General features: G+C 40.7%; 1 protein-coding gene across 6 annotated transcripts in view; it reads left to right on the top strand.

Moving 5' to 3' along the window:
• Positions 1–743: 743 nt before the first annotated feature.
• LOC148404303 (teneurin-3) overlaps positions 744–24,057 on the top strand; it is a 195,334-nt gene continuing 172,020 nt past the window's right edge. For 4 of the 6 annotated variants that reach the window (XM_088378495.1, XM_088378486.1, XM_088378479.1 and 1 more), the window contains exons 1-2: positions 744–1,154; positions 23,370–23,755. In XM_088378495.1, coding sequence (XP_088234621.1) covers positions 23,476–23,755 — 280 coding nt within the window. In that variant the 5' untranslated portion in view covers positions 744–1,154; positions 23,370–23,475. Of the gene's footprint in view, positions 1,155–10,818; positions 10,916–20,505; positions 21,502–23,369; positions 23,756–24,057 lie in introns of those variants that run through there. The other 2 variants (XM_088378467.1, XM_088378475.1) reach the window with 2 other exon arrangements.

Here is a 24,057-nt window from a genome sequence, read left to right as displayed (position 1 = left end):
TGCAGTGCGCTCAATAGCGTTGAACCATGGATTACTCTTAATGAGATTGTTTTATGTTGTTGTTTTAGTAATTTATTTGGGCTTTGCACCTTAACCTTTGCACTTCTATGTTCCAAATCATTAACATTTTCTGGTTCTTTGGACAAACAAGTTAAGATATAATACATTCACTATAGGTTAAGGCAAATATAATGTTTCTTTAAATGTTTTGCACTTCCTTTGTACATCCTTTGTTTCCTACCTTAGTCTGGCATCTACAGCAGATTGTTTGTGTTTGCACATTCTGGACCACAATTGTGTTTTTGTTTCAACTCATTAAAGAAAGAGATAATTCAAGCAATTTTCTCTTGTATTTGAGATTGTAGGGCGATAGCGGCCCCTGGATACTCGTGTATGTTGATTTGGTCCTGCCACGAGGAGGACAATACAGGTCGAGGATGGGAGTGGAGAAAAGAGGAACAGATAGTACACGAGGAAGTCGAGTTGATAGCATGTTGAAGAAATTCTCAAAATAAATAGGAATTGAATGAACCCAACACCTTGTGATTAGCAATACAACATCGTGTCAATGGAACAGGTGAAAAGAACTATAAACTTTTCATTTGTGGAACATTTAACTTAGTTTACTTGGTTTCTTTTCCAAGCTGGAAAGCCAATTAATAGTCAAGTAAACGCAGGTGTAAACGTGCAGGAGGTCGCACCACGCATTTAACACCACCACCGTGCACAACATCATCTCCGTCGTCATCATCAGACTCGGACCCTCCTCCTCCATCTCTCTTTCCTCTCTGGTCGCGGATTGGCTAAGCATCGACGAGCGGCAGGATGCGCACTTGATCAGCTGGCGAGTGCACGTCGGCTCCCGGAGGAAGCGGCTCGGCGAGACGGACCCTCTCCTCCATCCTTTCCGGACCCCCGCAACAGGATACTCCTCCATCAGCACACGCGTCTTTTGTGGGGACTAACCCTGAAGATTTTAGCGTTGCAGATTCTACGATAGCGCTCTCCACGCGTGCACTTGCTTGCCTTCCAGGACCTTCGCGATTGGAGCTCCGTGGGTGAACTTGTCCGCTTGCGAGGACGCCTCTGCCTCCGTCGTGCACGTACTCTAAGTTTGGAAGTTGACTTGCACGCAAGCCTCACGCACAGGCCAGGTCAGTTGTGTTTAATTGTCTTCTATTGATGAATGCGATTTAGTAAATCTGCTCAGAGCGGTGGGGTCAATATCACGCTGTAAATTGAATGTCTTTAAGAGAGAGACTAAACACGTACGAGAAGTGTACGCGTTTTGAAAGCACAGACAAAAATAAAATTACCTGTGACGTCACGTAAATGTGCCCTTCCCACTAATATTTAGCATGGAAATAATTCCAATAAGAGCATTTAGTTTTGTAGAATTAATAATTGATTTAATAACTTTTTTCGTTCCCTTTTTAATCATTATTAGACTTATTAAAATTAAATTAATTGCCCCCACTTGTCAATTTATGTATTTATTTATATAGGTACTGAAATTACTCTCAACTATAAATTAGCTATTAAACCTTTTTAATCAACTGATTTTTAAACTGCACATTAGTACATTGTGTAATTAATAATTTACTTTGTAAATTTTTAATAAGTAATTCTTATTTTTTAATCGTTTTCACAATTATTTAGATATATTTCTTGTTTTTCATATTTTTACTTTTTATTGATAGGTTTTTATTACAAATCAGTTACTTTTAATCAACTTTTTACTTTAATTTTTCACATTTGCATTTTTAGCATTCTTAAAAAGAAAGACATATAATTCCATTTAATTTGTATATGCATATTATTATTATTATTATTATTATTATTATTATTATTATTATTATTATCTGTCATTCAGTTGCTTGACAATTTTTTGCCCGTAATAATATTGAAATTTTCACCAGTTCGCCATCATGCATATTTTATGGTTTCCAGTTGTAATGTCTGTGTGTTTGCATCTTTGTGTGTATGTCTGTGTGTGTGTGTGCGCACATAAAAATGCTCCTATGAAACCTTTGTTTTTGATGCTACTGTACACTTTGGACCACCGCCAAGACCGAACAATCGGGTAAATCCACTCCTGCCAATGCCTGGGTTTTGTTGGCATGCGGTTTTCCACTGAGAAATATCTCATAATGTCTTCACGTCATACACAAGGACATAACCCCGCAGCAATCATAATACAATGCAAATGATCATTATTTTTTGTAATTGTCAAGAGCAGTGATTGAGAGCGTGTTAAGTCCACAGGCTTCCTCTGGTGATGCACAAAGAAACACTGAATTGAATGTTCAAACTGTGTGATTAAAATGTTTTTTTCTCAGTCCCGTAGAGTAGATTATGAGAGTTCAAATGTATTAAACATTTATGTTCAAGACATTTGCATTTAGTCTTTTAAAAGTGTTTTCAAACCTTACTTAGGTGCAATTTTTACTCATCCATTTGAATTGAATCATTATTCGAGTATAATTAAAAGTTTGAGAAAATGTTATTAGCTTTATTTTTTTATTGTTTGAGTGAATTGGTTGTGCGTGACTTGTGAGATTTATTTTCAAAATGAAGTAAATAGTGTAATATTATAATGATAAAAGCCACTGTGATAAAAAGGCAATTCTTCATCTGGTTAACAGCAGGTGGTGGCAGTGTTGTTCATGTCATTGTGCGTCATTTTATAAACAAATGTTGCCATCACGTCGCCTGTTTTATAGTATTTTTTACACTTGGATAACAGTTAAAATGGCTGAATATTGATCTGCGTGAGGCGATAATGGGACGTGAATTAACACTTACCATTTCAGTTAACGGTTTCATTTTTGATATCGTGTGCCTCCTACCCTTTTTAAAACAGTTCCGTGGTTTGGTAACACAATGTCTGTACCATCCTTTTGTATACCGCAAGGGTTAAGCATTATAGCACAATTTAGAAAAGCATGCCTGTGAGTGCAGAGCTGCCTAAAAAAAGTGAGAGTAAAGAAAAAGCATTTTCACGAGTGTAATAAGCCAAATTGTGTGTATGTGGCGCATTGACCCTTGACCAAACACAAATTTTTCTTGCCCCACTGTCACTGTATCAACAACATAACAATTTATAGACGAAACATTAAAAAGTGAATTTTATATGATATATGACTACAATACAATTAAAAGAAGCCATGAAGGACAAATATTGACATTGATTTTTTTTCATAATGCATTTGTATAACCAAAATCTCATGTGACAGTGTCAAACTTTTTACATTCTTTTGACAGTTGATGATGTGACGTCACCTGTACAGTTAATAAAGATTTCAAGACGGCCGCAGTGTTAGAGGCCCATATTGCTTCGACTCTCAAGATGTGCAATGGAAAAAAAGAGAGGAATTTTCATTTTATTAATACGTAGAGCATCAAAGGCAGAGTGTTACCAGGACCACATGCAACACATTGGCTCTGCTCGGTTACTCTTAGGCCTCCGCCAAGGAAAATGGCTGCTCTTTAGTACTTTGATCTCATTTGAGTACAAGTGCAGCGGTTCCAGATGCAATTGTGACCGCCGCAAAGTCAAGTCTGGACATTTCCCACCCCCTCTTTTCTTTTGCCTTTTATTGAGTCTCCAGCATGAAGCATCGCCGAAGTCCTTTAAGTGCTTCACTACGCGAGCGCTTGATCCGATTTTGTTGGAGAAGTGCGTCTGTTATGGGCCCCATTGATTTATAGCCTTCGTCGCAAAGTGGCCCTGCAGCGGAGGTCACAGCAGCTTCATTTTTTTTCTGAGTCCCAAAAAAAAAAAGAATTTTTACTCTCGTCTTGGTGAGATGAAGGGCTTGTTAACCCCCCCTGCGGGAGGATCACGCCACCGTCATTTACCTTGATTACGGTTGGGCGAGCGTCTGCGCTGATTGTTTAAACGTGATGGATATTGTCATTTTTTCGCCCGCGGCGTTGAAAATGTCTCCGATCTCGCCAAGATAGCCGTCCGTCTTGCTTTGCGAGGCGTTGGGATGACACTTATTGGCCCATATTGAACATTTGGAACATTTGCCATGCTGCTTGTGTTACTATCAGCTCCGATGTAGGCCTGGTAGGACTCAGATCGTTTTTGACAGTCTTAGTATGGCACAAATGTGGAATGCCGTTAAACAAATGTGGATGAATGCTGAAAATGTCTTTTTCTCTTAGACATGCCTACAACAATTTCTAGTTACCTTTCCAAAAAAGTAATTGAATTAATAATTGAATTACTCCTTTATAAATGTTACAACGAAAAATAATTATTGCATTTTCCAAAATGTTCAATGACGTAAAAGAATTAAGATTTTTGAGCATGTGTCAATACAGTTGCATAGAGTGGAACAGCATAGACCAGTACTTCATTTAACTTAATACTTATTGAACAACAATGTAAAATAAGTATAAAATAAATAATAAATTGTCACACAACTACCAGACAATTGTTCACATTGGCCGGATGCACACACTACACGCTTTTCCGTTTTTTTACGGCAAAACTCCTTTAATGAGATGGAAATTAAAGCATAGAGTGGCTGACAATTCGCTCTATGGTAATACCTTCGTACCACCGAACAGCTGAAAAAGGAATGAAGAAAAAAGTAAAAACATACCAGGTATGCCAAGTTCCTCACTCAAAGTCCCGCGAGCCTGCTCTCTTTTTGTTTTATCCCGCTATAGGTACAAAGAAGGATTGTATAGTTAAACTCTTGTTTTTGGCACACCATTCAATTACACAGAATGTCATGTGACACATTACCGAAGCTTATTGGCTGATGCCAGGCATACCGAGTCAAAGGCTAGTCCACAGAGAGGTGGAAGCATTTTTGCGTTGCGCGTCGACGCGTCGCAAGCAGCATAAGTAACGTGCTACATTTCACTGTTAGTAACGGTAACGGCATTATAACAATTAACATGGTAATTTAGTAGATCAGGGTTTTTCAACTGTTTTTTCCAAGGGACCACCATTATAACCAAGAAACCACTCTGGGACCACTGCTTTGGCAGAATATTATTTTATCTGGCATTCAGGTTATTTATTTGCATCTTTCTATTTTGGAAATCTCAGCTACATTTGATGTAATTTGGATGGGTAAATGATTCACAAAAATTAGCTGGAAAATAAATGAAGTCTAAATAATAAGGTGAATTTATGCATGACAGATCCCTGAATATTGTCTGATGTGAACCAAGATGGAAGACTATGTTCTTGCCCAGCTCAAATCTCGCCCAAAGTGCACTCAAAGTGTACAGTGCGCATGGGTGGTTTCCCTTCTCTATTTTTGTTGACTGACGCAGGTCAAAATGGTGTTTGGGCCATTGTGAGATTGAACACATTGAATTGATTTCTATATTTATTCAGCAGTTTTGATACATGCTGATATCATAAGTAAGACTAAAATCCAATAACATCGAACACGCGTATCAGCCGAGCGCATAATCTGCCCGCGCTTGGATCAAATCCACCAAAATTGTTACACCACCATGACATAGACCTGCTTTCACCTAGTATAAAGTCTAGTCTACTTCCTGCCACCAAATTGTCTGGTGTGCCATGAGTGTGTGATAGAAAATACCCTCAGCCTGCCAGAACCCCCGAAGACGTGTAACATTAGCAGCCAAATTCCAAAACTCTACAAACTAGACTTTTCATGCTGTGTGCCCATGAAAACGTTTTTTGTTTTTTCATGTAAGTTTTTTAGGCTTTTTGTGGGCATACTCATGATAGATATACTTACCAAATTTAATGTTTGAGTTATTAGAATTTAGTGTTTTATGGTGAGCTGTAAAGCGTCATCACCATGTTAGTAGGCATTTGATAACCATTGAGTAAAGGTTGAGCTTGTTTTTGAAATACTCAATGAAATGTCCCACATCCGTGTTTGTCAGCGTTGAATATGTAATGAAATTGCATATTTCCCAGATGTATTTTTTAACGATCCTTCTAACAACAGAATAATAAAGCAATTGAATGACTTCATTGACACTGAGGGACATTTAAAAGCTTCACACAAAATGAAGATTCATTAAGTAAACTTTAGAACTATTTTGCGGAAATATGGAAAAAAGTAAGTGTAATTAGTTGTAAGGGTGGTATCTATTGGGGGGTTCATTTGTTAGATAATTATTGAATGTCCACAAATGGGTCCCTCTAATTAGATCCAGTGACCCAATTAGTCGCCTACATAAAAAAAAGCCTGTCTTTTGACTATTAGTCTATTAGTCAAAAGACAGGTAATAACTGTTTACCTTTGATCGTAGATGCTATTGTCCACGCACGCACGCACGCACGCACGCACGCACGCACGCACGCACGCACGCACGCACGCACGCACAATGTAGAGATTAAAATTAACAGCCCATTTACAAACACAACAAATGATATTCAGAAGCAAAGAAGAGAAATCAAATTTATCTTACCAAAATTACTAACCAAAATTTTAACTCTTTACAATCTACTAATTACATCATTATTATAGGTTTTTACAAAGTGCAATATTATTCAGTGCAGCAAATGTAGAACATAATGTTTTGTGTTTTAATGGAGAGGTTGGAAAGGATAAGTGGCATTTCCATTTCTTTTATGATGCACATATTTAAGTGTTTTGAATTTTTTGTGGTCACAAATTGGACTAAACTTGTATCTCGAGTCACCTGTGTAATAGTTTTTTGTTTGACGAAACAGACCCAGGTTTCTGACTCATTAAGTCAATTTTTGAGTGAATAACTGACATGTGTAGTCACTGTCGTCCACCATGTTGTGTACACCACAAATTTGAAAGGATATTAAAAGAAATCATAGTTCATACAGAAGTATTATGTGGGATGACAGTCAGCCCCTGTGGGACGCACTCAAGACGGCCCTCAGGGGCCAGATACTATATTGTTAGTAGCTAATCAAGCAGTCTCACCCTTGTAAAAACGAGTAGGGCGTAAAGTCGATGGACGTGATGGGGTCAGTGGCGTGACCTTTTTATATGAATTTGAGATAGCAGACAAGCAGCAGTATCAAATGCACCAAGGTTAACGTCGCCTGACAAACTGGTCAAATGCACTGCGGCATCTGTGACATATTTACCCGGCATAATTGTGGCCACGTTAATCCGCTACTGTTCACACTCAACCCACGTGGATAGTGTTAGCGGTTGGCTCATCAACGCGGTACATTTCCTCCCACAATGATGCACAGAGGCCCTGATGAATAATTGAAATAGGAAATTAAATTGTGGCACATTTAGGATTATGGGAAAGATAAACAATCTGGATAATTCACAACAGGTATATAGCATGACCTTTGGTAGGCCATCATGAGTAAACTGCAATAAAGCCACAAGAAACCATGCATGAAACGTACAAGAAGACAACCATTTTGGTTTAGAGATTTTAGGGTAATCTCCAAGAATCGTTCAAAGAAGGAACTCGAAAAAGGAGATTTTTATTTTCTTGACTATCATCTGATTGCACGCCAATTCAAACTGCTTATGCATTATAGGAGGATTTTGCTAAATTGTAAAACATTTCATTTTGGTCATTGGAAACAGGCAGAACCTGACTGCGAAATTTGATGATTCACACTAAAACACACAATTCTAACAACTCAAGCTTTTTCAATACATTTTTGAAACATTTCACAAATCAACAGGAAATCTTATTGACATGTCTGTAATGAGTAGACGAACAAAAGAAGTTTCAGGAGTCATGCCTGAAATGACAGAGAGTCATTTAGAGCCTGAAAAATTTGTCCAACTGCAGTACATGTGACAGATATGCAACAACAACTTATGAAATGAAAATATTTTGCAGTATACTAGAATTCATAGGGCAAATTATTTCTAAATTGCATTTCAATATTTAAAAAAGTTTTTTGTGTATTTAAAAATATATTAAAACAAGTTTAAAGCAAACATTTAAAACAAGTGTCATAAGGGGTTGTGAACATGTATAGCTTCCATTCCTTTGATTAAAGGCAATCTATGTATTGTAAATCCACTTGACTTGACAAGTCTCCTTGTCTCGTATGTCTTTGTTTTTGATATTTTGTTAAGAACGCGGAGCAGTGTTTTTTTTCTTCTCACCCATGTAAGGAACTGATCCTTAACTCCTTTAAAAAGAGCAAAACACCCCCAACTCTACCTATGGCTTTAAAACCAGGGATATTCTTGAGCTGAATGTTATGATTTATTTATGTATTATGTATTATTTAATTTACTTAACGATCTGCTTTCACCCATCGGCCAATTTTCCTGGCAACAATCTAATAAGAACAGTACAGGCACTTATTTTTTTCTACTTAAAGCACTGACTCTGCCGATGCGCCACGACCCGCAGACAACATTTAATGCACAATCATACAAATGCGATGCGATGTATGAATGTAAACTGAAGAGGATTGAATTCATGGTATTCAGTCCAAAGTTAGGTAAACAGCATACAATGCCATGCCTGCTGTTTGTCAAATACTCTTGTCCCAAATAACTCAACACTATTCATAATATAACCAATGAAAAACTGGCAGGATTAAGCCCAAGACTATCAGGTTTCTAAATTAGAGCGCAAGCGTTGTTATACATGTCTCCGCGTTTTCATCAGAGCGGGGGAAGTTGGGTCGCCCAGGCAACGTCCACAGTGGCCATCGCATGCTGTCTGCACAACCTCGTGTGTTCTACTTGATTGTGTTGCATTTATGTATTGTATGAGTGAGTGGGCAGTTGCTATTAAAAAGAACACACACACACACACACACACACACACAATTGTTTATGATGGAGTGGACAGTTTTGCGATTAGCCGTAGGACGACGCGGGCCTCTAACCAGTCGATTAATGTTTATGGTTTGCCGTGCTCTGCTGGACTTTCTGGGTCAAGAGTGAGTGTGGCAAAGATGGGAAGGGGAACATATGCCGTGTGTATTGTGCCCTCTGTTCTTGCTTTTGTCACCATTATGTTATTACAAGCCATCTTTAACATAAAGATGGGGTACACATTTTTTGGGCGTTTTTAGAATGATTTCCCCCCCAAACATAAAAAAAACTACCAACATACACCAAAACAAAAATCTCCTCTTTAAAACAAAAATTTCAAAGTGTATAATTACTCCCAATGGTTAGACTATTATTTCAGTTAATTACAAGCAAGAAGAAATCCATTTCCCTGAAATGGTGCAACAACAATGAATGAGGGAAAAGAGCAAACAAGCTTGTAGGGTCATTTCTTAATAGATGTGGTTTCAAGTACAAGCCTTGGCATTTGCCCAAGATGGCTTCTAGTTATGAAAGACACCGAATTTCATTATGTCCACCCAATTTCCTGTTAATAGATAATACCAGTATTTTTTTACCTGCTGAAAATCCTCAAAATTATCTTCAAACATGATGCCATGCTCCATCTATTAGATGGTGTAGGCAAAAAAAATATTCAGAATTAAGCCTCATCCATCCATACAGTATACCAGAAAAAAAAAAGAATTCCCTAAATGGAGTATGAATTCTGGAATTCACCCCTGGATGACTGACTGCTTTGAATCAGAATGTCCAAATTCCTGTTACGTATAAGATGCGTGCACTTGAAAAGAACTGATGCGTTTTCAGGTGTGTTGAGGACCCCTAAAAGCCGATTCATTAAAATAAGGACCTTTTAGCTGCCTGGTGCTCGGGTTTAAAAAAAATATGCATTGATGTGAACATGGCCTTAAGTGACTGTAAACATCGGAACGTCAGGTCTCTTGTACCGCTCAATAGCACATCGAACTTTGTAGTTTTCTGTGTGGACCTGCCAGGAATCTCCAGTCTGTTCTTTTGTGGTCTCCGGACAGCCCAGTGGGGAGTGAGGCGTCATCTTTAACGCTTGTCCACCGCACTGCCGGTGTGCTTGTGTGATGGGAACACTGGGTGAAAAAGTGTGTGTTCATTCCGAGGCTGAGCCTACGAAGGATGCCCAAAAAGCCGGCGTCGACATTACTAAATTTTCAGATTGATGTTTCTTTAATAAGACCCGCAGTCTCTTGGTATGCCGACGGCAATCCGCGGCGGTGACCTACATTCTCCTTAAAACGCTGACAAGCAATGAATAAAATCCTGCAGTTACTTGACGTATTTAAATTTTTTTAGGATGCCTTAAGATAAAACAAAGCCGATATAATATTCTGTATAAAGTAGAAGAAGACATTTCTTCAAATTATGTTTTATTTACTGGTTTCTGTAATGATTGTTGCACCACCATTGCAGCATTCACCCGCTCCACCCCCCTCGAGTTCTCTCCCCTTGCATTGTGCTGGAAGCATGCTCCACCTTATACTCCCCCACCCCCTCCGAACCCCACCCACGGCCGCCGCCCCACTTTGCCACCGTGCGCCCTCCCGGTTTGTGGGATGTCTGTGCGTGGTGCAATCGAATTGCACCCGGCGTCAGCGCTTTGTGAGCGTCCCTCTGCATGAGAATACATTCTCAGGCAAGCTTGGCGTGATGCCGGCTGCATTTCAAATGTGTTTGAAGTAACAACATTTGACCCTCAAATAAGGCTGATGCTTGAGTGAACATTTGGAACTTAATAAAAATTTCCATATTCCCCATTGAAGTGACCAGAACATTTTGTTTAATGAAAACAGCACAGTTACTGTATTTTACATTGGAAAAAAATATGGCACACCACCAAGTATGTGTCATAAAAATTGGGTACAGTGCTTGATTGCTATCTAATTTTTATTCCGTCACTATACTGTGTGTTGCTGGCATAGAGAAAGGAACAAAGTGTTCATGTAATAGTTTTCGGACCAAAAGAGTGAAATGCGCTCATCTTTCTTGCCATGTATGTGTCCAGAAGAGTGCCAACCTCTGTCAAGATTGATCCGGGAAAAAGTTCTTTGTCGGTCTAAAAGTTATTTAGGACCACCACTGGTGGACGACCAACAACACAGGTGAGGATGGCATTATCACACTTCCATTAACAGTTAAATCAATTCTTCCTATGACAGTTCCATTGACGGTTCCACTGATGAGTCCATTGATGGTTCCAATGGCGGTTCTGTTTGCTGTTCAATTGACAGTTTTACTGATGATTCCATTGATAGATGCATCAATTGTTGCATTGGTCATTCCGTTGATAATTCCATCAACAATTCCATTGAAAAACCTTACAGTGCCATTGATGGTTCCAATGATAATTTTGAGGCAAATTACTTTCACCAAAATGTACATTGACAGTTATAGTGGCAATTTTCTCAACGCCTCCGTTGGCAGTTCCATTGAGAGATGTTTCAAATGCTTCACTGACTGTTTTTCTGATGGTTAGGAATTTATGATTAAGAAGAAATGAAATAAGCATCTAATTAAATTCTGCCATGTGCTCCTTGATCTACTTTTTCTCACTTCCTTTGCCCTTACAAGCAGCCTTCTACAAAGTTTTATGGAAATTGATTTTGTATTTTTTTTAAATCTTTTTTGCTTAATGTTGTTCAATAAACTGAATCTGGCCTATTTAATCTATTTACATGTCATCGTTGGATAGATAGATACTGTGTAAAGATAGAAAGAAGATGAATATTTAAGATGGTCCTTGGTGGTAAATAAAATGGCAGTCAAATTATTCATAAGTGAATAACAACCTGCTGGCTGCATTCAGGCTGTCACCTGTATAAAAAATTGGAAGTCGATAAAGGCATACGACTGAAAAGAGCAACTTTTTGCTGCAGGAACATTTATCAAAACACAGGTTTTTTTTCCCCTTTCAGTGCAGCGCAATTCCACTCAGAAAATGAATTTGGCTGTGGTCGTGTTTGTTTGGTTTTTTTAAACTTTAAGATTGCATGGATGAATACAAGTCAGTGTGCCTCTGGCAAGGGGTTATTTGGGGAGTTTGCAAATATCGCCTTTCAGCATATTATGCGATGTTCGCATAGGTATGAAAAAAAGAAACAATCAAACTGGTTAGGATGAGATATGGTGATGTGTATGTGTGTGCGTGTGTGTGTGTGTGTGCGTGTGCGTGCGCTTGTCTAGTATTTGGAGTGTCCAAGATTTGCATTCCCAGCCTATCTTTGGCGCAGCAGTAAAACAAGAGATTTAGCAGCAGGATTTCATCATCTTCCCGCCCGGAGTAAGATCATTGGTCACTGAGGAAAAGAGTGTGGTTAACTGCGATTGAATTGCTTTGTAAATGCAGTCAACTTTTGTTGTTCCTCCTGCCGCCCTCATACGGTTTCCTTTTTGTCCCCTTCGTTGCTCTGCTGTCACTGTTATTTTAAGATTATAGTAATCCACCCAAAACAAAATAATGGCAACATGTAACAGTGCCCCTCTCAGCCCATAGGCTTTAAAAAAACAAAAGCATAAAAACCTTCAGGGTTTGTTTGTTTTCTGTTTCATGTGAGGTGAAAAAGTTTGTCTTTTTATGGGGAAGTGTAATATTGATAATATTTGTAATACTTGTCTTTAGGGAAATGCGAATCAAAAGTTAATCTTTTTAGCAAAGCGCACCATCAATAGTATCGTCCTTTTAGGAGCATGCAAAATAAAATGTTTCTCTTTTTAGGAAAGTCCAACACCAGTACGGTTTCTTCTTTTAGGAAATATCAATAGTTGTTTTTATGCGGCATAGATAATTTGTCACCTTTTAAGGAAATGAAGGATGCAGTAAAAGTTTGAACTTCGGATTTATGATACTATAAAAACAACAATAGTGGTAGTTTTATGCTGACATCAGCTAACAAGAGTGACTGGTTATCCTTTACCTTCTTGTCCTTTACCTATTATTTTCCATACTATATCAAATTTAAAAAACAATTACTTTTGTACAACTTTATGTCGTGATATAGGAGTTCAGTTTAATTTGTGGTGGCCTTTAAAAATGCATTTTTTCAGAAACACCCTTTAGAGCATTGCTCAAACACATGGTGGCCTAAGGACTGCACATGTACAATTGGATGCAGTATAAGAACCGAAGAGTCAAATGGATTCAGGCACTGAGCCTCCACAGAGGAAAAGACAATCTGGTTCTGACAGTGTCCAAAGTTTACGACAATGTGCTAAAGGCAAAGTCTTACATTTCACAAAAATACGAAAAAAAACCAACCCACAGCATTTTATTGGTTTGTTGACGACTTCCTTTTCATGGTCCATACCTGTCATAATATTTGTGCCATTATGGTTCTTTAATAGAACATTCTATTGACATTCCATAGTTTTTTTCATTGAAGGCTCCACTGGCTGTTCCAATGATGGTTCATAAATGGCCCTAATCAATTGATTCTTCGATCGGGGATTCCAATGAGACAAACATTGGTGCTATATTGACTGTCTGTCTGAGATTCCATCGATACTTGACTGGAACACTGACATTTTCATTGAAAATCCCACTGATTACTTTGGTGCTTCCAATCATAACTCCAGTCAAAATGTGTCCAAGTCCGGTTACACGAGAGCCCCTATGCAGCCTTTTATAATTTTCCCTGCTCCAACACACCTTTCAAATAATGGACCTCATAATAATCCTGAAAGACCCCTGGTCTATAGTATCATTTTTTAAAATTCCGTCAGGAACATTAAAGTAGGACTGGCCACGGGACATTTTGGCTCTGGGCCAAGGCACCACCGCTCTACAAAGTTGGTGGTAGTCAATTTTGATGTTTTTCATTTTATAGTACATATCCCACCCCTGATATGATAGTCCACCACCTTTTTACAATGCTCCTGCATCGATTCCCCATCTACTGGAAGCGTGAGTGAGCCTTAAAGATAGAAAAGTCAAATGGATTCAGGTGTTGAGCCTCTACCAAGAAGACAATCTGGTTGCAACAGCATTCAAAATTCAGAGTCGAAGCAATGTGCTGCAGTCAAACTCCAAAAATACATGGAAAAAAACAGGTATCATCTGATGGAATGCTGCCCTGACTCCCTCCTCTAACCCCTCCCCCCCATATACCCTTAGCACCGACAGCCAGGAGAGAGCAGGAGAGCGCCTCGACAAGATGAATTATGCAAAGCTGTCAGGGGCGAGCATTGTCGGAGGCTCTGCAGACACAGACGCCGCCAGGCCCCTCTGGCCACGTCCCCTCTTCTCCCCCTCAATGGCCCGTTGTCACCATGGCCGTCCAGGCCACTCTGGCTGACAAGTGGACGCTCTTTGGGAGGTGCACCGGTGAGCTTTATTAGCGTTATTTACAGAGGTCACCGACGGGGAGATGTTGGCTGATGCGGGAAATATAATTACAGTACCGGGGCGCGAGAAATTGCTTACGGAGGGAAGAGTTGCCCTTTCAGCATTTCCGGGGCGACAGTGGCTTCATCTGTTTTTCAAAAATGCTTGTGTGTGCGGCTGTCAGGGGTACGCACGCTTCACTAGTATTTGTTTATTCATGTGTCAGTCTCCAAGATGCACTTTTGATTTTGCGTCAGAAACTTACCTGATTATTGATTGATTAATGGGCTATTATATTGCAAAGAAAAGTACTTGATGTATGGATGGATTCAAGTTTGTTGTTACCAAGGGAACCCAGGTTGTCACAGTAATCGACTAATAAAGTATGCATTTATAGTCTCCAATGGAAACAATCAAATCACAGGTATAACTCCAATACAGACTCTCGATAAAGGGTGGACAACTTTTGAAAAGAGGCCACATGAGAAACTGGAATCATCATCATCATCCTCTGGGCCCTCTTTCTTGCACCGTGCAGGAATTAAGAATGTTGCCAACATTTAGGACCGCCGTCATTATTTCTACCTTTTTTTTTTTTTTTTAAATTAGTTGCTAGAGGGGTCAGGTTAGCGAAATATGGCAAAAATTTGCTAAGTTTTCTACAATGCACACACGATAGCTCTTGCATGCTACCTTGATTGTACTAATGTCCACATCTGTGCACATGCTCAGGCCTTCCTGTGTGGAATTTGCATGTTCTCCCTGTGCCTGAGTGGGTTTTCTTGCATTAGTTGCATGGATTGTGAGTGTGAATGATTGTTTATCAATGTGTTCCCTGCGATTGGTTGGCAACCAGCTCAGGGTGTATCCCGCTCACTGCCCGAAGTCAGCTGGGATAGGCTCCAGTCTGACCGGCTATGCCCCTCGTGATGATAGAGCGATTCTGGAAATGGATGGAGGGAGGGATGGATGGAGATATATCCAGTTACATTTTGACCGGATGTTTATACTGTAGCTTGTAGCATTAACTGGCATTATTGTCCTTGTATGCTTAGTGTATTTGTAGGTTGGAACAGTAGCTTCTGTATCTTCAGCTATATTGTAAAGACAGCTGCAGTTAATAACATTGTACACGTGTTGTCTGCCTATCCTTAGCATTATTGATGTCATGTTGTTTTCAGTTACGTTAAATATTGTTTAACCAGTGTGCAATCTTCAGGTGTGGCATTAACTTGTTTATGTTGCAAGAACTGGTATTAATATAGCTTAATTACTAGCGATCTTGGCAGGACACACCCCTTGCAATATCATTTCCTGCTGCATCCAGAAAGGATGACCAAGGATGGCAGTCTGAGGCGAAATGAGATGATCATTCCGATTATGTATCACCTTTTTACAAAATGAAAAAGTAATCAAGTTTGTTAGGTATCAGGTTAGGCTTAGGGTTAGTGGGATTCATAATAATGCTTTCACACTGAAGTCAGATATTGCCTCTCCAGTCTAGATGTAGTATTAGGGCTTATCCTATCCAGATGGAGCATTGCCAATCATATTGCAGCGTGGGTCATGTCCAAATACAATTCTATTGGTATTCATTTATAATGCATCATGTCAGTCACTATTGGTGTTGAGTTAGTTTATATTTCACATTATTTTTTTTAACACTGTATTAGGATGAAGTAGTAGTTACCATTGTTGTTATTGCACAGGTGCTGTGCTAATTTTTTTTTAAGACATTTTGAAAGGTTTTGTCTGTGGTGCTGAGCCCCAAAGTGGCCCCAAAGGGCCAATTGACTTAGACATGTCGCCCCTTAAATATACTTTAGTATACACTATGGTAGGGACTGGGAAAAAGAGTTTGGGGGGTGGCGGGGTGGCGGGGTTGGCAAGTCTGGCATGGGAGCTATTGGGAAGTGTGCAGTGTTCCATAGATCACCAAGTGTCTCTTTCCCCCACACTGTGACACTAATTTCGGCCGCTGATTCGCAGTGGCTTCACGGGTGGCTGCCTGCCTCGATTCAAGTGCATGATCAAAGGCACGAGTGGTAGGGGGTGGTGGTGGTGGTGTTGGAATGTAACGGGAAGACTGAAAAATAGAACACAGATTTTGCTGAAGAATTTATGATCCAACTTCCAAAAATCTTCAAACGTAATCAGACAGCATTGGCACATCACTTTCTACTCTGGTTCTTAAAATATTTGTGCCGATACTCAGCTGGGGAAAATGAGAAGAAGGTTTTACCATTTTTTTTTTCTTAACAATCACCTTAGCCCTTTACCAGACTTCTTTGCAGCCTGAAAGCTATGGTAAGGGACTTTGTGTTTAACTGCAGGCTGCTTCGTTATGTCCGCGGTGCATATTGGGAAAAATTACTTTTATCTTGTGGGCCATTTGTTTTTTTTTTCCAATTCAAATGGCATAATACATAAGTTGACCCTTGGAGATAATATGAAACCCTGCTGTTGTCTAAACCTCATTCGGATGGCCTATCTTTGTCATTCTCACCTTATATTCTAAATTATTTCTCCATATATATTAAGTATTTTAAGCCTATCCTTGATAATATGTAACCTGTTTATGTTGTGAAAGTAATTGACCCAATTTCAAGTTCAAACAAACAAACAAACAAACAAACAAACAAACAAACAAACAAACAAACAAACAAACGCAAAAATGATGACTGTTCTGGCCTTATTATAAGCTTTTATCATTTAATATATTTATTAAAATTATTTATTCTTATCTCTATGATTTAAAAAAATCTTACTAAGTAGTTGACCCAATTTCAAGTTCAAACAAACAAACAAACAAACAAACAAACAAACAAACAAACTCAAAAATGATGACTGTGTTCTGGCCTTATTATAAGTTTTTATCATTTAATATATTTATTAAAATTATTTATTCTTATCTCTATGATTTAAAAAAATCTTACTTGTAGTTGTTTTATAATGATACAAAACAACTCTTTTTCATACTTTTATTATTTTTTAAAGAAAACTTTCAAAGAACATCAAACATAATACATATATATATATATATAATGACAAAATAATTTACATTTACCAAAATAAAATAATATTAGGGGTTTGAAAAATGTAATAGAAAGACAAGAAGGAATTAAATTTTTTGTTAAGTGCATTTGTTGCTGTTAAGATTTTTTCTCTTTGTGTTCAAAAACTGAAAAAAATCAGACAATTAATTAATTTAAAAAATGTGATAAAATTTTCAAAAATTGTAAAAGTCCAATAATTAATTAAATTTTACAAGGTGTGATAAGTTGCTTTTTCTTTCCTCATTTTTTTTATGTGAAGAATGATAATAAATGTAACTTTTAACAAAGGTAAAATATTCTGTTCGCTTGCTACTAATCTTTACACTGCCAAAAGAAAAGGGGAACAATAGGTTGGCAGCAGTAAAACTATTTATTTGCCTGAGTAAAATAATGATGAAAGTTTTGAAATCATTTAATTAATATTGAATATGGTGTGATGAATTTAATAAAATATATCTAGTCCTTTTTAGGAAGAAAACACAAAATAAAATAACCATTCGGTAACAGAATACATAACCAAATATTTTTTAGTTTTCTAAAACTGAAATTTACTGTATATACTACATTTGACATAACAAAACAATAATAAGTGTTAGAATAAAAATGATAACAAAAATGAAAAAAATCACCTTCCAGTGACAAAAATATTTCCTTAGTTTCTACAATGTTTGTTTTCTAAAACAGCCTTAAATACGTTTGCCACAGTCAAGCAATTATGAGATTTCATTTTTTTTTGTAATATGAAAATGTTTAAAGAAAAGAAAAAATATTAAAATCATCATTCCCATCCCCCTTATGTAAAATAACTAATAATAATACTCCCTGCAATTGGTTGGCAACTGGTACAGGGTGTCCCCTGCCTATTGCCCAATGACTGCACGCCCGAGACCCCCGTGGGGACAAGCGGTACAGAAAATGGATGGGTAGATGGAATAACAATACTAATACTACTACTACTAATAATGTTTTCTAAAACTGACAAAAATACATGTATATTTCACAAATTAAAAAAAGTAATTACCAGTTAACCATCAGTCTTCCATGCTAAATATATCCAAATTAACAACCTTAAGCAATCATGCTTAAGTGGTGTGAGGTCACCGCAAAACAGCTGCGGTTTTGTCTTTGTCGTCACTATAGCAACAACAGTGATGCTCCATCTCCTTCCAACTCGCTGTCGCATCTTGTGAGTCTTTTACTTTAAGGTCAAACGAGTACATGGGCTCTTTTTTGGGGACTACGAACGAACTCACAATAGTCTTCTCCCGAGAGCTTTATGTGACCTTTTCGCAATGAAGCAAAACCAGCGCGTAGCGTTCCCACGCGACTCGTACGTGTGAAGCAAAGCATGCTGGTAGTTGTACTTTACTCACTTGGTCACTCAAGGGCTTCTTGTGGGTTGCAACTCAAATATAAGTCTACTTGAGGGTGTGTGTAGCACTAGGATGCAGCATTATACAAAAAGGAATAAGATGGCGATGGTGTTCATTTTGGCTACTGCTCGTGTCACTGCATTTTTCCGGCGGTCTCCCAGGGGCGTATGTTGCCGCCAGAGTGGTCCAAGCTCCCGCGGTGTCATTGGGAGGCGTCCATGCTTGAAGTGAAACCAAGTACAGCTCATTCGGAGAGGGTGGGGGTGTCAAAATGGGAGTCCATAGCCCGCTCTCATAGCGCAGCCAAGGGAGAAATGAAAGTGTGTATGAGTGTGAAGACGGTAATAAAACAGTCCTGACACACTCGGGCTTCGCATTCCAACCAAGTTTTTTTTTTTCTTTCATAAAACATGGATTAGTCACATTCTCATTCAATCTTGGGTTTGAGATTTCAGAAGGTTTTTTTTTTTTGTCTGCCTCGCTTTTGTAAAATGTAAAGATTTTAAGATTTTTGTTAATTTGACATAAACTCAACTACTGTAATTTCCGGGCAAAAGCCGCTACTTTTTGCTCAAGTTTTGAACCCTGCGGCTTATCGTCTGGTGCGGTGTATCTATGGATTTTTCGTGATTTTTGTGATGACTTGATCACTTTTATACACTCTTAAAAAGGCTGTGGACCGCTGTTGTGCGGCACTGCTGTGCTGGGGGGAAGGATATGTGACACGGTCACTGGGAAGAATAGTTGTGTGCCATGCAAATAGTGCCGTATAATTCACACAAAAAAGAGACAGAACGAGATCAAGATGGACATTACTGAAGAAAGGAAGCTTTTATACACAAACCCTCATTATGGGGGACAAAGGAAATGCATATGATGCCGCTTTTAGCTTAAAGGCAGTCGATTAGGCTCTTCACGTAGGAACTACAGCTGCTCATGCATTGTAAAGGTTTCTAGGGGGCATTGGACTATTGTTGATGATATCTTGTTGCGTCACCCTTTTCTTTCTTTATTTCCTGGTCACGTCTACTCTGGAGCTATACGTGTAGCTTGCTAGTTTAATGTAACTTAGCTCTTTGTCCATGAATAAAATTAGCATGAACAGACCCTCATCATGGAAAATGCTAGAAGAATTGCATAAAAGCGACAACGAAAGAGAGACTGAGAAAGTGTGTGGCGAATTATCAAGTATTCCAATCGAACACTAAGGAGTAAGACTTCGATGGTTTCAGTGCACAGGAGGAAGATGAAGACTGCTGTCAGTGCCTTTACTGGTATTTTGTAAACCAGCCCTGTTAGTGCTGTGCTACCGTGTTGCTGCTTTGTTACCGCCGCGTCTCAGTGACTTTTACCGTTTTTTATTTTATTTTTTTAATCCAGCCCTATTAGTGCTGTTAGTTCCGTGTTGCTGCGGTATGACTGCCGCATCACAGGCAGTGTTTGGAAAGAAATGTTAAAGTATGATATTAAAACTAACTAACTAACACTTTCTGTGTACCGTCTTTCTTTGTAAATAACTCACATGCACATGCGGCTTTTAGTACGGTGCGGCTTATTCATGAAAAAAACAAAATTTTCCTCAAATTTTTGCTAGTGCGGCTTATAATCAGGTGCGGTTTATAGTCCAGAAATTACGGTAATATGAAGTTGATCAAACTGGGAAAAATCATTTCATGTGGAATTTGTTTGATAATACATGTATATATTGTTAAATGAATTTAGTAGAACTTTTTTTTATCTGTGTAAAAACTAAACTTACCTCTAGCCTAAAGAACTGTCACGTGTCTGCGTCACCTGCCACCCAGCCGGTAACATTCCATTGATGTCAGTTGTTCACAGCCACACCCACGCAATCAAGTAATCACCCGCATCTGTCCTGGCTTGTTAGTAGACGCTACTTAAACCCGGCACTCCCAGCTGTTCATTGTCAGTCTGTCTGTGATGCCTGCGTTTCTCCCATCTGACTCCTGTTGCCAATTCTGCCCATGTACCGACCCACCTAGCCCTGCGTGTCGTCTGCCCTGACCATTCGCCCGTTTTTGACCACGCTCTGCCTGCCCTGACCTTCTGCGTGCCCCAGTCCATGATTATGCACTACTCCCTGCTGTGCTTTTCGCTCGCTCTGTTACATTTTCCCACCAGGTTGATTTCTTTCATCTGCCCGTCAGTCACTCGGTGGAAGTTGATCAGCAGGGGCGCCGCCACCCTCACCCATTGACACACGAGCCAGCCAATCCACCACCCTAGTCAAGTCAGAGCTCCGGCTCTCCACTTTCCCATCCCTTAATTCAATAAAGTCTGTCTCATGTCGCACTTGGCTATCCCGTCCGGTCTGTCACAGAACAGACTGACCACAACCATGCAGCCAGTGCACGAGCAGACGGTATTGTCCCGGCTGGAGCGAACCAAAGGCACCGTCAGCCGACTTTCGGCCGATATCAGCTCTCTGGTCCAAGCAGACCAACTCCAGCAGCAACAGCTCCAGCAGCAACAACAGCAGCTCCAGCAACAGGAAGTTGCCCAGAGCCTCCAAGCACTTACCGCTTCCAACTGACCACACAGGGTGAGACACCTCCCGTGACGCTAGAGTCTCATCCTGTGGCGAACGTTCGTCGACCCGTGGACCTTCCCAAACCCAAGATCAGGAACCCAGAGCGTTTCGACGGAGACCCTAAAAATGTCTGAGCCTTCCTCTCGAATTGCTGAATTTTGTTTGACCTGCAACCGCAGACTTTCGGAACTGCACAAGCAGAAGTAGCGTATGTACTCACACATATGACGGGCACAGCGTGCCTATGGGGCACCATTGAGAACGACTAGTGCTCTCCTGCCTGTGCGTGATTCGATGCCTTCGCTCACAAGCTCCTCCGCCTGTTCAACTTGGGCTCCATTTCAGAGGACACATCCCAGGAGGTGTTGGCACTCCGCCAAGGCAACAGGTCAGTGGCTGAATATGCTATCAAGTTTCAGACAGTGGCCGGTCGGAGCGAGTAGAATTCCGCCTCTTTGGTGGGCATGTTCCTCAACGGGTTGGCAGAGTACATCAAGGATGAGATGGTCCCCTACAATCACCCCTAGACTCTTGAGGACTCCCTCCATGGACCTGGCAGCCCGCGTGAAAAGAATAATTGCCGAAGCTTGCCAAGGTCCACCCCAGCGCAGTCAAACCGATGGACTTGGGTCTGGCCACCCTGTCCGCGAAGGAATGCCGACTCCAGCTGATCAATAGCCTCTGTCTGTACTGCGGAGGAAAGGGCCTCTAAGTGGTGAGATGACCAGCTCTCATGCGGTGACGAGGGATCCGTGCGAGCTCAACCCGTGCTGGTTCTCCCGCCCTTAATGAAGCCCTGCTCCAAGCTCGGTTCCTCCTCCTGAGCGGAACCCGGAATGGGGCGGCCCTGGTAGATTCAGGCGCAGAAGCCACATTGGCTGCCCCTGGGGCATTGAACAACTTCCGTTCGCCACCCATCCCCGCTTGAGCTCTGGATGGCCGATTGATCGGCGAGATGACTTCCATCACAACTCCGGTGATGATGCTCCTCTTGGGAAATCACAGTGACAACATACAATTTCACCTCTGTTCCAGACCAGCCTCTTATTCTTGGACACCCCTGGCTGCGGCAACACAACCCCGTCATGGATTGGAAGACGGGATCCGAGCGGCAGTGGAGTGAGTGCTGCCACCAACACTGCCTGAAGGTAGCCAGTCCCCTCCGAAGACCCTCCACCAATTCACCCATCGACATCTCCAATGTGCCAGCCTGTTATCACAGCCTCAAGGAGGTCCTCAGTAAGGCCAAAGCCACCTCTCTCCCTTCGCACTGACAATATGATTGTGCCATCAAAGTCCTGACTGGCACATTTCCGCTGAAGGGTTGACTCTACTCGCTGTCCAACCCAGAGCGCAAAGTTATGGAAGAATACATTCAGGACTCAGTCGTGGCCGGAGTCATTCGACCATCTTCCTTCCCCACTGGTGCCGGGTTTTCTTCGTCGGCAAGAAGGACGGCTTGCTCCACCCCTGCATTGACTACCATGGCCTCAATAAGATCCCCGTCAAGAACCGCTACCCCCTGCACCTTGTCTTTTCAGCGAGAGAGCCTTCAAGGGGCCACTGTCTTCACAAAGCCGGAGCTTCGAAAACATGCAGCATCTGGTGCACATCAGGGAGGGAGATGAGTGGAAGACAGCGTTTAACACCCCCAGTGGATATTATGAGGACATGGTGGTACCATTCGGCCTCATCAACGCTCCCGCCGTCTTCCAGGCGTTGGTGAATGATGTGCTTCGGGACATGTTGTGTTCATGTATCTTGACGACATTCTGATATTCTCTTGTTTGCTCACGGACGATGCCATCCATGTCCGGGTAGTGCTGTGTATGTCAAAGTGGAGAAGTGAGAGTTTCATGCCTCGTCCGTCAAGTTCCTGTGTAGCTAGCTAACTGCACCGCGCAATTGTGCCATATAACGGCTGACATGGCAGGTGCTCAACTTTTTGTATAGTAGGGAGCAGTGACTTGTGCCAGACTGTGGAACCATTTTTAAAAAGTCAGGAAAACTGAAATTGTGAAAAACAAAATGTAAAACACTTTACCTTCACATTTCAGCACCACACAGTATGCGTGTTTTAAGCATTGGTCTCAATTAGACTTTGTTTACACTGAGCACAACAATCACTGTGAAAGAAGTTTAACCAATTGGAATGCAGTTTCGAAGTCAAGCAAGGTTTTAAGGTTGAGAGTTTATGTGATGATTAGATGCCGATAAGCCTCACTTATTGCTTCCTTTCTTTCATTCCCCCTGTAGGTGGACCAAATGGAGTGAGAAGGTGGGGCCAAGCGGGGACTATTAGAAGGAGCCCGGGTAACAAAATTGCTGAAAAGCGAGCTGTAAGTGAAGGCATGCGGGCAGCATGGAACGGGTGAGGGAGCAGCGGCCTTTCTGCTCGCTCTCCAAGAGCCAGCGAGAGCATCGCGAGCGAGGCGGAGAAATCGAACGCGAGTGCCGTTTCGCCTCGGAACGTGAGGACGCTGCCCGAGACGTCACTGCGCCATCCTGCCGCGTACCCACCCAAAAGTCATACAGCTCCAGCGAAACGCTCCAGGCCTTTGAGCATGACCCGGCGCGCATGCTCTTCGGGGGCCGGGTCAAGGAGATGGCGCGACAGGAGAGCGCCGAGTACAGCAGGCCAGGTCAGAAACACACGGGTATCATGATCCTTTATTGTGCTTAAAACCCTAACTTCAAATCTTAACCTTGGCTTGGAAGACTACTTTGAAAGCCTCCAGCGGTCTTAAAACTCTGCTTTGAAACCAGAAGTCTAATTTAAAACTATACTTTATACTTTATTGATGGGATTGGCAGATTTTTCATGCAAAAACAGCATGAAACATCAGTTGTAATGTCACAATTTACCAACTGATCAATAACACCATTGATTGAATCTGCAAAATAAGACATTAAAGCAAACTCAATGTCGTTCATTCCAGGGGTG

This window comes from Syngnathus floridae, chromosome 1, assembly GCF_059516105.1.
Source record: "Syngnathus floridae isolate MCC-2025c chromosome 1, RoL_Sflo_1.0, whole genome shotgun sequence".
NCBI lineage: Eukaryota > Metazoa > Chordata > Actinopteri > Syngnathiformes > Syngnathidae > Syngnathus > Syngnathus floridae.
Note: the sequence above shows the minus strand (reverse complement) of the source record. Positions and strands in the feature narration are given on the sequence as shown.